The sequence below is a fragment of the Triticum dicoccoides genome, chromosome 1B, assembly GCF_002162155.2.
Source record: "Triticum dicoccoides isolate Atlit2015 ecotype Zavitan chromosome 1B, WEW_v2.0, whole genome shotgun sequence".
NCBI classification, from domain to species: domain Eukaryota; kingdom Viridiplantae; phylum Streptophyta; class Magnoliopsida; order Poales; family Poaceae; genus Triticum; species Triticum dicoccoides.
This window is the reverse complement of record NC_041381.1, coordinates 672,232,083-672,247,196: the sequence shown is the minus strand read 5'-3', so window position 1 is coordinate 672,247,196 and position 15,114 is coordinate 672,232,083. Positions and strand designations below refer to the sequence as shown.

General features: G+C 51.9%; 2 protein-coding genes across 2 annotated transcripts; one reads left to right on the top strand and one right to left on the bottom strand.

Annotated features, from left to right (window-relative positions):
* The first annotated feature begins 8,290 nt into the window (after nt 1-8,290).
* On the top strand, nt 8,291-10,610 carry LOC119349568. The gene is made up of 2 exons (XM_037617618.1): nt 8,291-8,447; nt 8,625-10,610. Exon 2 carries the CDS (start codon nt 8,630-8,632, stop codon nt 9,857-9,859), a length of 1,230 nt encoding a protein of 409 aa, XP_037473515.1. The 5' UTR covers nt 8,291-8,447; nt 8,625-8,629; the 3' UTR covers nt 9,860-10,610.
* On the bottom strand, nt 10,526-12,493 carry LOC119349570 (cytochrome b561 domain-containing protein At2g30890-like). Its single transcript, XM_037617620.1, has 3 exons — nt 11,620-12,493; nt 11,193-11,503; nt 10,526-11,084 (listed from the first exon to the last, which is right to left on the bottom strand). The coding sequence occupies exons 1-3, from the start codon at nt 11,755-11,757 to the stop codon at nt 10,763-10,765; spliced, it is 771 nt and encodes a 256-aa protein (XP_037473517.1). The 5' UTR covers nt 11,758-12,493; the 3' UTR covers nt 10,526-10,762.
* Nucleotides 12,494-15,114: the final 2,621 nt, after the last annotated feature.

Here is a 15,114-nt window from a genome sequence, read left to right as displayed (position 1 = left end):
CAGTGACATCGCGCACCGGCTCCCCGACGAGGGAGATCCCTTTGTCCGGGGGCTCATGTTCTACTACGGCCTAGATTTCCATGATCTGGCCCCGAATTTCATCCTCAACATCTCGGCGTTTATCGTCGTGTGCGAGGCCTTCCTCTGCATCTAGCCCCACTTTGGCTTGTGGCTCAAGACCTTCAGTGTCAAGCCGAAGGTTGTGAAGGGCAGCCAAGCGGAGTGCGGAGGCGCCATGGTGGGCAGGATGTCCCACGTAACGTGGCTGGAGGGCACTTTCGTGGAAACCATTAAGGGGTGGCAATCGGGGTGGTTCTACATCACCGAGCCGCGTGACCCTGATTGGGCAGCGGCCCCCGAATTCAGATCCGGCATCCCTACACGGCTCACCTCCTGGAAAGAGAGTGGCCGGATCTGGGGGGATTCGGAGGAGCTGACCGGACTCCAACCGGAGGCGCCGGATAGCTTGCTGGAGGCGCTCAATGGCGCCTCCATCAAAGAGGAACACCGCACTATTATGAGTGCGGTGATTCAGAAGGTGCAGCTCGCCAAGAGCGGGCTGACCGAAGCCTGCAGCAGCCTTCTAACAGGCTTTGAGGTAAGAATTTCGATATGTATAAAATGGTACCGCATAGACAGTAGCCCCTGATGCTCGGTTCGGTGTTCGGAAAGAAAAGCCGGACTGAGGATCTAAAAAGATATACGCAGGAGTCATAAAAAATATGTCAATATGGGATTGCAGGCTGTGCTGCTGACCTCTGCCGCACTGACTGCGGAGGTCAATACTTTGAAGGAAAACCTCGAGCGGTCCGAGAACGAGCTCGGCCGTGCCAAGAAGCAGCTCGAGGACAAGGAAGGTGAGTAACACCCTATTAAAATTGTACCTTACAGAAAAGGATTTTGGTTGCAAAAAGAATGACAAGGATAACGTGGGTATTGCAGGGGCCACTAACGAGGTGGCGACCCTGAAAAAGGCGGTGGCCGCGGCCGAACGCAATGCGGCCGCGGAGCGCACCGAGCGAGAGAAGCAGGAGGCGCGGGTGGCGGAGGTACAGCAAGAGCTCCAGGATCTCATGAAAAAACATGAGAGCCTGGAGCATGACTCGAAGACTCGAGAGTCTGAGCTTGCAACGGCTCTTGAGAGTGCCAAAGCCGCTAAGGCCGAAGCCTACAAGGCCCTCCAGGAGATTGAGGCAGTGAAGAAAATAGCAGCGGGTAAGGCATTTTTCATGCAAAGTAAGCATGTGAGTGTTAATTACCTATTGCTTACCCAAATTCGGAGCTCTCTAGGAGCATTCGCAGATCTTCCTTGCAGCGTGTCCGATGCTGCCGCATTCTACCGGGCCGAGGAGGGGAGCTCGACGGAGAAGGTCTTCTGGTCTCAGTATGCTGAGGCCGGACATCCGGTGCCCCTTAGCGACCAGCTGAAGCAGCTGGTCGAGCTCCACAAGGCGGTCGAACAGGCCATGAAGGGCCTCATAGTTCGGCTGTGGCCTAAGGAGGCCATGCCTGGGAGCTACTTCGGCCTGGTGCGGCGGCTGGTGGATGTGTGCCTGTGGGTTGAAGTCATCAAGCACTTCGCCTGTATTGAGGGTGCCCGTCGGGCCCTTGCCCGCGCAAAGGTGCACTGGGGCAAGATGGATGCCCAGAAGCTTGTGACGGACCCGCCACCAGAGGGCAAGGAGCATCGCACGCCCGAGATGTATTATAAGAGTGTGCTGAAGGGCGCCCGTACTATTGCGGGGGAGTGCTCCAAAGATGTAATTTTTTAGTAGACTCGCATTTTGTTATCATGTGCGCTGAAGACTTAGTTCATATGCGCTAAGCAACGCTTGTTAATTTAAAATATTACCTTCTGTGCGGCTGTTTATCAAATCTGAGAGATGGCAAGTCGTCGGCTTCAGCCCCCATGCCACAAGTGCTGGGGTGTTCGGGATAAACTTGAGCACTCTTGTTCCCATTTTTGGGTCCATCTAGGGAGGCGCTCAACACAGCGAACAAGGCAACCGGACTTATAATGCTTGAACACTCTCACTTAGCCATAGAATTCTATAATTTTAAATTTCGGCGAAGCCCCTAGTCTTCGGAAGGCCGAATTTGGGGCGCTATCCACGCCTGGGCCGGACAAGATCCGGCTCCTCGCTCTAAGCGGCATAAGTCTTTAAGGACTCGCAAAAAACCTCTCGAACAGCGACCGGCTCTCGCCTCATCATGACAGTCAGTTTTAGCTTTGTCCACTGAGGCGTTAACCCAGCTCAACTGGGGCGCAATCACAGTGGTTCTCCCAGTGCTACCTTAGCCGATACAGCGGAATGTAAGGTACCAGAACATGGGAGCCGGGCAAACCCAACTATTGACCCAAGACATGATTCGGAGCCGATGCATATAGTGCTATAAGTTCGGGGTGCCGCACTTGTGAAAGTGTTCGGACTTATCACACCATGATGCAAGAAACATAAGCCCCTGGTGTATTTTAGCCGTACCAAAGTGTACGGATGCAACATGCCGTAAATGAACGTATGTATAAAAAGGAAATGCAATTATAAGCAAAAAGGTGCTGCAGTGTTTATTCAAGAAAGACTGATGTAAGTGCAGAACGATACAAATGGTGCGATAGGCAAGGGATGGGATTGTTAAACATGTCCCCCTCCGGGGGTAGGCTGCCGAATGGTGCGTAAAACAGATTTAATGCTCGTAATGGAGACCACCTGGATATTTGTTGTAGCCTTTATCCTTCCCTGGCTGTTGCATCGTGAGTTCGGCAGGTTTGCTGCCGGACAGGGCCTCTGACGAACGGAGTCCTGTGGGTTAAAATAAAAAGGAAAAAAAAAGAACGGCACACTTGAGAGCCCCTGGTGTGGTTGAGCCGCAGTTTGGGCTTATCGTGGCCGTGCCCCTCTCCCCATGCCCATGGTATCTTCAGAGCGTAATGGTGTACGCGAAGGACCTGTTTTGATGTTTTACAGGGGCTGGGGTTGGGGCCGCACTGCTACGCGTGCTCGGAATGTGCCAGGTGGTCTTGTTGTAGGTTACTCCGGGCGCGCTTAGCTATGTCCGGCCGCTTAATGGCCGGACTCGAGAATTGCCTTAAGAGGCTGCATTGTACTTCTGCCGCGAGAGCCGCTGTATGTTCCTCCGTTTGGAGAGAACGTTCAGTGTTTCCGTTGACCGTGATGACTCCTCGAGGGCCTGGCATCTTGAGCTTGAGGTATGCATAGTGCGGCACCACATTGAACTTTGCAAACGCGGTACGTCCGAGCAGGGCATGATAGCCGCTGCGGAACGGAACTATGCCGAAGATTAACTCCTCGCTCCGGAAGTTATCCGGGGATCCGAAGACCACTTCCAGTGTAACTGAGCCTGTACAATTGGCTTCTACACCTGGTATGACGCCTTTAAAGGTCGTCTTGGTAGGTTTAATCCTTGAGGGGTCTATGCCCATTTTGCGCACTGTATCCTGATAAAGCAGGTTCAGGCTGCTGCCGCCGTCCATCAGGACTCTGGTGAGGTGAAATCCGTCGACGATTGGGTCTAGGACCAATGCGGCGAATCCGCCATGGCGGATGCTGGTGGGGTGGTCCCTTCAGTCAAAAGTGATCGGGCAGGAGGATCATGGATTGAACTTCGGGGCAACTGGCTCCATTGCGTATACATCCCTTAGCGCACGCTTCCGCTCCCTTTTGGGTATGTGCATTGCGTATATCATGTTCACCGTCCACACCTGTGGGGGGAAACCCTTCTGTCCTCTATTGTTCGGCGGTCGGGTCTCTTCCTTGTCATCGCTATGCAGCCCCTTGTCATTGTTTTCGGCAATTAACTTGCCTGCCTGCTTGAATACCCAACAGTCCTTGTTGGTGTGGTTAGCTGGCTTTTCGGGGGTGCCGTGTATCTGGCACAAGCGGTCGAGTATTCGGTCCAAATTGGACGGACCCGGAGCAGTTCTTTTGAATGGCTTTTTCCGCTGACCGGGTTTAGAGCCTCTGAACCCAGCATTGACTGTCGTATCCTCACTATTGTTGCCGTTAATGCGGCGTTTGTTTTTGTTATGACGCGACCTGCCACTATGTCCTTGATGTCCGGACTGCCAGAATTTTTGCTGAGGTTATTGCTGCGTGCTAGCCAGCTGTCCTCACCCGCGCAGAAGCGGGTCATGAGTGATGTGAGGGCTACCATGGATTTCGGCTTTTCCTGTCCTAGGTACCGGGCAAGCTACTCGTCGCGGATATTATGCTTGAAGGCCGCGAGGGCCTCCGCATCCGGACAGTCGACGATTTGTTTTTTCTTGGTTAAGAACCGTGTCCAGAATTGTCTAGCCGATTCGTCTGGCTGCTGAATTATGTGGCTTAGGTCATCAGCGTCTGGTGGTCGCACATATGTGCCTTGGAAGTTATCGAGGAATGCGGCTTCTAGGTCTTCCCAACTCCCAATTGACTCTGCTGGCAAGCTGTTAAGCCAATGCCGGGCTGGTCCTTTAAGCTTGAGGGGGAGATATTTGATGGCGTGAAGATCGTCACCGCAGGCCATGTGGATGTGAAGAAGATAGTCTTTGATCCAAACCGTGGGGTCTGTTGTGCCATCGTAAGATTCGATATTCACGGGTTTAAACCCTTCGGGGATTTGATGATCCATTACTTCATCTGTGAAGCATAGTGGGTGTGCGGCGCCTCTGTACTGGGTGATATCACGACGGAGCTCAAAAGAGCTTTGTCTGTTTTGTTCGGCCCGGCCGGACTTACTGTGTCCGGTGCGACGGTTGTCGTCACGTACCTTGGGGCGCCCACGCGATCCATAGATCGATCTTGATTGTCTTGCCTTATCCTCCAATATATCTCGCAAGTCCGGAGCGTTCCCCTGTGGCCTTGTGCTTTTCGAGCGATGCCGGGGTACGGGTCTGGTGAAGGGCCTAGAGGCCTCTCTGTCACGACCACGGGGTGGTCGGTCAGCCGTATTGTCTTCTGGTGATGCGGGTTCATACGCTTCCTCCTCTAATCGGGGGAGCAGCTTGCGTTTAGGGTAGCTTTTGGAGGGGCATTCGAGCTCATGCTCTTCGGCCGCGAGGACTTCAGCCCATCTGTCGGCTAGCAGATCTTGATCAGCTCTAAGCTGTTGCTGCTTTTTCTTGAGGCTGTTCGCCGTGGCCATAAGCCTGCGTTTAAAACGCTCTTGTTCGACGGGATCCTCAGGCACGACGAATTCATCGTCGTCGAGGCTTGCCTCGTCTCCGGAGGGAGGCATATAATCCTCTACCTCTTCTTCTGCCGCTCTCTCATGAGGGTTGGCGTCTCCGTCCTCCCGCGCTGGATCTTGCTGGAGTGGGTTGTCTTCGGCACTGTCCGGTGTATTATTGTCTCTGGTGCCGGAATCTTCATTCTTGCTGTGGCGGGATTTAGAGCGGCGCCGCTGACGCCGGCGCTTGGGCTGTTTCTTGGAGGGGTCATCCTCCGCTGTTCCTTCGCCATTCCCATCCTTTGGGATATCCACCATGTATACATCGTCAGTTGGGGTGGCTTTCCCGTGCCCGGTAGGCGCTGGTTCTTGGTCGTCTCCGGCATCGTTGTCCATACCGTCGATGTCTTCGGAGTCATAGTTTAGCATGTCGGTTAGATCGTCGACAGTGGCTACTAATTGGGTGGTGGGTGGGCTTTGAATTTCTTCGTCGTCCGCATCCCAACTGTCCTGGTCGCAGTCCGGCCAGGGCTCTCCTGATAACGAGAGATACTTTAGCGAACTCAAGATGTCGCCGAAAGGTGAGCGTTGAAAGATGTCCGCTGCGGTGAACTCCATGATCGGCGCCCAATCAGATTTGATCGGAGGGGGCGCGGGAGGTTCGGAGTCCGGCGAGGAGTCCGGCACCTCGGAGTCACGAGCTTTATGAGGGACAAGGTCAGTGTTCGGCTCTATCGCCGTAGAGGTTGCAGCCCTCGAGGCGGTGTCTAGCCATCCGTCCTCGATCTGCGCAGCCGGCTCCAAATTGAAGATCGGAGCGGGTTCGAGTGCGGCCTCCAGGGTACTGTCCGGCTGCAGAGCTAAATCATGCTCGCCGTGACAGTGCGGCACGCTCGGCTGTGGCTCGAATCCATCGAGGATCAAGTCCCCGCGGATGTCGGCCGTGAAGTTCAAACTTCCAAATCTGACCTGACGGCCAGGGGCGTAGCTTTCGATCTGCTCTAGTTGGCCAAGCGAATTGGCCCGCAGTGCGAAGCCGCCGAATATGAAGATCTGTCGGGGGAGGAAGGTCTCACTCTGGACTGCGTCGTTGATGGTGATCGAAGAAGCCATCGAGCCTATCGGTGACGACACAGAGGAACTCTCAATGAAAGCACCAATATCGGTGTCAAAACCGACGGATCTCGGGTAGGGGGTCCCGAACTGTGCGTCTAGGCGGATGGTAACAGGAGACAAGGGACACGATCTTTTACCCAGGTTCGGGCCCTCTTGATGGAGGTAAAACCCTACGTCCTGCTTGATTAATATTCATGATGTGTGTTATAAGAGTAGATCTACCACGAGATCAAGGAGGCTAAACCCTAGAAGCTAGCCTATGGTATGATTGTTATTCGTCCTATGGACTAAAGCCATCCGGTTTATATAGACACCGGAGAGGGCTAGGGTTACACAGAGTCGGTTACAATGGTAGGAGATCTACATATCCGTATCGCCAAACTTGCCTTCCACGCCAAGGAAAGTCTCATCCGGACACGGGACGAAGTCTTCAATCTTGTATCTTCATAGTCTTGGAGTCCGGCCGATCACGATAGTCCGGCTATCCGGACACCCCCTAGTCCGGAACTCCCTCAAAAGGCGTGAAGTCTTCACGCACATGCCCGTAATGACTAGCACTCTCGGGTCACAGTCATTGTGCGTTGAACCCTTGAATCGATTTGAAAAACCTGATACCACATCTTGTTGTCATGTACGCACGAAGAGAAATTCTAACTTCGTCGCCCCGACGAGCTGACAGAAATCTTTGTCGGGGCTCTATCTAAACCATCATGGCGGAACATGAGGAGGATCGGGGGCCAGAAGATTGAATCGAAGAAAAAGCGTCGATATCCGTTCGAGGATCGTTTCTGCAAGGAGTAAAACAACTTATCTACTGCCCGGAGTCGAGGCACCAGGATTCCCTCTATGACACCGGTAGTTGGAGAGGCGGGCAGAGGGAAGGTGAATCCACGGGTTCGCCGGCGAAGATCGAGGGGAACAACTACCACTCATGGATGGTTCTAGATGATTTGGTGTGGTTATCATCTCCAACGGGATTAAGCATGTCCCCTCACCTCCGACCATTGCTCTAGTGTTGTTGGCAAAGCTTCCTACTTTCGCATGTGGTGGTTTTTTTTTGTACTTGTTCTCTCTGTTTAGGTGTCCTACTAGCGACATCGTGGAGACGTAGTCATATGGAAATGAGCCCTCGGGGCCTCCTTGTCGCAGCGACGTCTTCTTCAGTGTGAGGCGTGCCCCCTGTGAGTGTGTTCTCATGGGTCTCGTTTACTTGATATCGCGGGTTATAACATCTAAAATCTCGCCATCTGATTGTTTGATATTATTCTCCTTTCTTATTAATTTTAGATACATTTTTAAAACAATTTTGTTTGTTTGTCAAAAGCATGTTCTTTTGCGGGAAAAACCTCATTTGAAGATTGCTTTTGGCATATATATAAATATCTTTTGGTATTTTACCTGGCAAAATGTTTGAATTGAGCGAATATCCATTTCTGAGCCAAGGCTCATCTGCACTCGGGGAAGAGAAAATTCACAAAAAATACCAAACAAATCCAATTTTTTTTGCAAGGAAGATAATTGGTGTGTGAGGTGCACTCCAAATTCCAGTTCATTTGGACATATGAGTAGCTCTTAGGAAAAAAAAGACAAATTGGGCCAGAACAATACATAAACAGTAAGCTTTTCCACATGCCCCAAATTTGTCTTTTTTGCTGAGAGCTACTCAGATGTTTGAATGATCTGAATTTTCGAGGGCACCTCACGCACCAAATTATCTTCCATGCAAAAAAATCATTTTGTGAATTTTTCTAGTATTTCTTTCGAATTTTCTGTTCATCGCGGGTGCAGCTGAGCCTGGGCACCGAATCGCGTCGTCCTGAATTGAGCTCCTTACTAATTTTTCAGATTATTAGTTCCTCACTCTGATTTTTATTTACCGAGTTCCCTTGCTTCTTCAAGGTATTGGGTCATGTTTGGAGATTTGGATTTAAAGAAAAATCAGCGAAGAAGCAGGCGGACACTACTGACTGAGTGTGTGGCTGGGCCTGGGCTCAGTAGCGCTCACTTGGTCACACGGTCCAGTTCGGGCAAGCCACTCCACGCTCCAGGCTCCACTCCCGCCCGCACGACAGCAGCAGCAGCAGGAGCGGCGGCCTACTCACCGGCGCGGCGCGGCGCGGACGCCGGACGGAAAATCGACCATCGCCCCCGGCGCGGTCTCTCTGGTACCTTCCTCTTCCTCCCCCCGTCCGTTTTTGCTCGCTCAGGCCATCTCCTCCCCTGCTCCCGCCGTGTCCGCTGGCTATGCACGCTAAGTGTTCGACGCAATGCTTGCCGCGTTTGGGGTTGGCTGCGATGTTCGAGGAACGAGAGCATTCGATGATGATTTTGCTTCTCTGCAGGACTGATGGCAGAAGAGAAGAAACCACACTCCCAGCCACCGCCGTCGTGGTCAGGCCTCCCGCTGGACCTAGCAGGCTTGGTGCTCAGCCTGCTCCCCGTGTACGCCGACCGCGCCTGCTTTGCCGCGGTGTGCCCGCAGTGGCGTGCCGCCGCGAGGCAGCTCCAGCCGCCACCGCTGCCGCTGCTGGCACTCCCTGACGGCACCTTCTACAGCCTCATGTACGACAAGCCCTTCCGCTTCCCTGGTTGTGGCTTCGCTGGGTACGAGAATGTCTGTGGCAGCTGGCTCGTCTTCTCACGCGATGACGGATGCTTCATGGTCAACCCCTTCTCCCGGGCCACCGTGAGGCTCCCTGCTCTCTCAAGTGTACGACTCCGGCCTCCAAATGCGTCTGCTAAATCTAAATGGGCAGAGGGCGGAAGTGTAGAATCTGCTAACCTCTACATCACATGGATGCGTATCAATAAAGCAGACAACCTGCGCATAAGTAAGCTAATCTTGTGCTCGCCAAATCTCGTTGCTGCACTAGTTGGCATTGGATCCTTCAGCCAGATTCTAATGTGCCAGCCAGGGGCCTTGTCATGGTCAGTACGTGCGTATGATCGGATCGAGGATTTCCAAGACATGTCATTCTACCAGGGCAAGCTGTACGCCATTGCCAAGGACGAGAACCTCCTTGTGGTGAACATCAGCCAGGACCAGAGCACCGGCGATCCACAGGTTTGTCGGATTGGACGAGTCATCGAGGGTGATTGTCCTACATGGTATGATGGTGTATTCGAGGACAACAGTTCGGCCTGCAAGAAGCTCTACCTGGTTGAATCGCGTGGGATGTTGCTGATGGTACGCAGGACGATTTGGTGTCAGTTTCCTGAACCTGGAGGGGACGGTAGAATTATGGGTGGACAGAATGAGTTCGAGGTTTTCGAGGCTGACTTTGAGCATTCACGGTGGGTCAAGGTGTCGACCGTGGGGGATGACCAAGTGCTGTTTCTGGGGCGAAGGTGCTCGAGGTCCATGTCCGTGTCGCAGTACGGGTTGCCGGGCGATCGCATCTTCTTCTTGGATGATGATGAGGATAATCGCCTAGACTATGCCTATGATGAGGAGAACGCTTCTTTCGGCGTCTATTCCATGAGATTCCGCAGCATCGGTTCCGGTGATCCAAACATTTCCTGGAAGCGGTGCGCTGAGATGTATCTGGCAGCATGGCTCTTCCCTCAGGACCGTTGAGAGGTTGTTATACTGTTAGCCGGCCCGTTATCGCTATGCAAGCTGCTCCCTGCGGGTTATCTGACCATGCTATGGATGTTGTTGTTCGTGGTTTGGTTGTCTTACCATGCTATAGATGTTGTCGTTCTGTGGTTATCCTGCAAGCCGGGAATGCTTTGGTATAAATTATGTGAACTTGGTTACTCTGTGTAAGTGGAGTGCATCAGTACCTGTATGAACTTATTGTGGTCGTCACTACTACTACTATGGAAGCTAGCTGTTATCTGCACAAAGAGGTTTGCTGCTACTGTGGATGAATGAGTGATCTTAAAATCGTGTTGCTGCTTATCTCTGGCATGGTGGTCTCTTTCTTGGTCTTTATTGTCACCCTGTAGCTAGCAAGTTAGTTGCTCATCTTCATTCTTCAACGTCAGGTAGTTTCATGCTCAAGTTGCCAACTTGCGATGAACCTCCCTCTTTGGTCCCATGGAGGGGATTGCTACAGCCAAGTGCCATACAGATACAAGACATGCCGCCGAATGTGTTCAAGGCCTTGCTGAATTTCGTCTACACCGACTCGATGCCCAAGATGGGAGGTGGAAGGGGAAGCAGGGGAAGTCGGCGCTGAGGTTACGTGGCTGCGACACTTGCTTGCCGCGGCGGATAGGCTTGATACTGTGACTCTTGTTCCTGGAATGTCTCACTATATTGGTACCGTGTGTAAATCTCATGTTCATTGATCATGCAATCCCCGGCCAGGGAAAATGCAGAACCGAGGGTTGTTTTCTATCTACTCTCACTGTAAGCTGTTCAATCTGCAGCTTCAGCTAACGAGTTACCAACACGCGATCCCATTCCCAAGCACACATGAACTGTACAGATCGGTGTTGCATTTGCCCAAGCGAGCTCCCATATATCGTCATGCTACGGCATCACGGCCACCTCCTTGTGGTCGTTGGCCGGGTACGACAGAGACTCCTCGGACGTCTCCGTCTCTGACCGCCGCTCGTCGCCAGTGGCCGCCTCTTCTTGCCGGACGACGTGGTTCCACCTGTCCTGGAGGAGGTACACGAGCGCCACGGCGGAGACCTCGGCGGTGAGGAGCGCCGGCCAGAGCCCGACGCTCCTGCCGGTCCTCTCCCGGTACGTGTGGAGGCCGATGTAGACGTTGGCCACCCCGACCACGCACACCGCCACCCCCAGCAGCCAGTGCGCCAGGTACCACACGCTCCTCGCCTTCACGCCCCTGAAAAGAAGACATCACAAACCTCCATTCAGTCAGGGAGCACACAAATTTCAGTCAGGACTCAGGACTGAACTTTGGTCGAATGTATGCGTCAGTCAAGCTAACCACCTGTCGGGCCTGAGGAAGCCGATGAGCGGCTGGAGCCAGATGAGGCCGTAGAGGGCGACCCCGATCCTCTGGTGGGTGTTGTTGAACGCGTTCTCGAAGTTGGTGATCGACAGCGCCGCGGCGGCGGTGGCCAGGGCCACGCCGGCGACCTGCGCGGCGACGTGGCAGTAGAAGAGGACCCTGACGGCCTTGGCGCTCTTCACGTTGCTCGAGAACCTGATCAGCAGCACGCCGATCGGCATCAGGAAGCCGACCGACGACCAGAGCAGGAAGGCGTGGAGCTTGAGCTGCAGCGACAGCTTGGGCGTCAGCTGCAAAAAAAGAGCAGTTCATCCAAGTGTAAGTTTGCAGTCAGCCAGATTCTTGCAGAAAGAATCTCTGAAACTTACTGACAGGGGAGAAAAGGAGAACTTCACAATCATTTTACCTCCAATGGCTGAACGATCTTGTAGCTTTGGTTCAGACCCTCGAGGCTATCTGAAGCGCCATGGATTGAGCTTGCAAGCAAGAGAATCACAAATCCTGACACTGCAGGAAGCAGTCTTTGTCTTCCAAACAGTAGCATTGATGCTGCTGATTCAGTCTCACTCGGACCTCGGCAAGAACAAACACCTCCAAGAAGATCGAAAAGAGCAAGCAACTGGACCTCTTGAACAGCAAAAGATGAAACCGAAAAAAGATCGATCGGTGCCAGCAATGGAAGAAGGAACAAGCAACTGAACTGAACCTTTGAGCAGAAAAAACAAGACGCGCGTACGTACGCCAGCAATGGCAGAAGGAGAAGAAGATGAATGAACAGGACAAGCTTCAAGTCTCTGCTCTCTCTCCCGCTACCACCTCATGCTACTAAACCCATCCAAGCCATTCCTTTCTTGCAAAGCTCCCCCTCACCTTAAATACCAGGGCATTTGAACAAGAGAAAAAGAAACCAAGACTGAACTAAACAATGCGCGCAGAGACCAATCGACGCCGGCGAACCGCCAACCCTCGGCGTGATGCGGCGACCGACCGAAGAAACTTGCGGGGGAATGCAAGAATCTGGCTTGCAAGTTCAGGAACGCAAGATTTAGCCGGTCCAAGAGGATAACTTGGGAGGGGCGTCCTATGCTAGCTACCACCTATCTCTCCTTTAGCAAGCCGGATGAAATGATTTGGGCATCAGAGGCCGCTTTTGCCGCCTAGCAGCAACCGTGGTGTAGCACGGTGGACTTCTGGGGAATGGGATGGAATAAGATGGGATATGAGCAGGGCTGGGCGTGCTTTTGAGCACATTTTTTGGCCTTTTACAGCTCTGAGGGTATGATATGATGGAGTGGAAGGGTGGCTTTTGTGGTGGTGGTGGTGGTGGAGCTGCAGGAAGCACCCAAACAGCGAGATATTGTTGGATGCTGCATCGGCATCTAGTGAGGAATTTTTCTTTGCAGAAAGCAAATTTGGAAAAAAAGCTGGGTGTTGTTCAACTGCGCCATTGAGTTTGTTTGGCAAAGTTGATCGTGTCTTTTGATCAAGATCAGCGCAACTCGGCGCAAAGGCATCTGCTGCTTTTGTTTTTGGCATGGCATTTTTTGCTTTAGTTTTGTGTTCCTTTTATGTTTTCTGATGAATAGCAGAATAGGCGACGTCATGGCTTTGCTTATTGACACCATTCACACACATGTGTACACTCTACACAACTGACAACAAAATACGTGCATCTCCTACTGTTTGTGTTGTTCCTACAAAAATTTAAGTTCACTGATTCTGTTGACATGACCCTGCAGATACAACCATTTCATCGGATTAAGAGCGCACGCCACCGTGAAGTTTGATCTCCCCGATTGTACTATCGGAATTTGAACTGGAGAGGACAAGTGCATTCAAGATCATCTGCAGCCCATTTGCTTCCGACGTCGCGACAAAAAGGCCGGATCGAGATCTTGGCATCGGAGCAGTTCTTCAGGTTGCTTAAACAGCGGGCTAATGCTGAAAAGACCACCATCAGCGCCGCAAACCGAACCGTTGCCTGGCAGGAGCTAGTGAGTTCTAGGTCCAGCCATCCCCTCCCTTTGTCGTGTCAGCTGGTCTCCCAACGACTCCATTGCTAGCTAACCTACCTAGCTCCTTCTCCACATCCGTCCATGGCGATCCATCCGTGCGAGATGCCTGGCTGTCTGATGAGGAGGAGCCATCGTGCGTACGTGGATCACCTTTGGCTTTAGGCAGGTCGATCATGTGACCGGTTTTGCATGGAGATTAGATTAAAGAAGGATTAAAGCAAAAGCTTTGATCAGGAGGGGTTGAAAAGGATTCGCTGACAATGGAAGCTGCTGCATGGCCAAAAGGCTCGTGCTAGTTGCTAATGGAAGGGTCTGTTAGTGAGTCGCTGTCAGTCACAGACAAAGCGTATATACGCGGTCCTGCTTGACGGAGAATTTCGCTGCCCTAACCAAGCGGAAAGCGGCGACGTACGTACTCTTGCACCATCCTAATCCTATCGGTATCGGATATCAGATCCACTGATAGCCGGATGATGGGGCTCGGTTTACGTACGCTCGAGATATAGCAGGAGCACTCGATGTTTTATTAACAAAAAATGACACTGTGAGCAAATTTATACTCGCTCCTCCGTCTCATAATATAGTATCTTGAGAACTAGGCTGTAGCCTAGTGGCAAGGGAGCGCAGTGGCGTCTCCAGCAATCAGGGTTCGAGTCACGTCGGGGACGAATTTCTGGTTTCTCACAAGGGATGCTTTCTCCTATATCAATAAACCATGGGTGCTAGTGCCCATGAGTTTCATCTCATAATATAGTATCTTATATATACTCCCTCGGTTCACTTTTATAAGTCGTTTGTTTCAGACAACTGAAAATGGGCTGCTTTGCACATTGTTTGGAATGTCTTCAACGTCTTATAAAAATGAAGAGAGTGAGTAGATTAAGATAGAATGATGGCTTGTCTTGATCTCTTGTGTACTGAAATGAATAATGAGCAACCGACCGACCATCTTGGCCTTCTTTTCAGCCTTTTCTCCAAAGTAGAAGCACATCATTACATTAGTCCTCTCCTCTCAAAGCAAATGATACCTTAGCTAGATAGCTTAGGCTGCTAAGAATCCAGCAGGCAACCAACGGTGCACGTAACCTGCCACGGTTCGTTCAGGCTGATGAGAAGAAAATTTCAGACAGGACAGGCACATGATGGAGAGGCTACGAGTTCCATTGTTTTTCTGCGAGTGCACTCATTACGCCATGGGCCAGCGCGCGCACACACACGAAGTCCATGGCACAAAAACTGGTGTTGAATAAAGCATGGCGGCTTGGGCCCTGGGGAGCAGCCTTGCATCCTCCATGCCACACTGAGCTTTCTAAAATTCTAGTAACAAATACTCGAGCTTCATCAGCTTACCATGCGTGATTTGAAGGCACTGTTACACGGGCGCGAGGCTGGTTATTTGGAAGAACTGTGCCCCGCCGAAATGCAAAAAATAAAAAATTGCTTGGCTTCTTTTTCCGTATAGAGTTTGGGCGGTGGATCGACTCCAAAGAATTGATTGGCCAAATTGTGGCCATTGTCATCTACTCCCTTCGTCTCATAATGGAAGACTTTTTTGACACTACACTAGTGCCAGAAAACGTTTTACATCATTGGACAGAGGGAGTATGTAGGAGGGAGCTAGAGGCCGCCGCCCACATTCTCTTCAAGTGTCGCCTCTCCATCGGTCCATCCGTACATGGTCTATGATTTGAGATTGGCTAGGCCTCACAAGCTTGAGCATTCACACTTGGGCAAACCACAACTCTGTCTTGGAATTGTGTTTTTTCGTGACTTACCCCCTAGGCCACCTGGGCAAAAGCCATGGCATATATAGTCATGCTAGTCTCTTGGGAGATTTGGAACCAAAGATATGTCTAGGTGTTCCAGAATAACTCTACAAATCCACC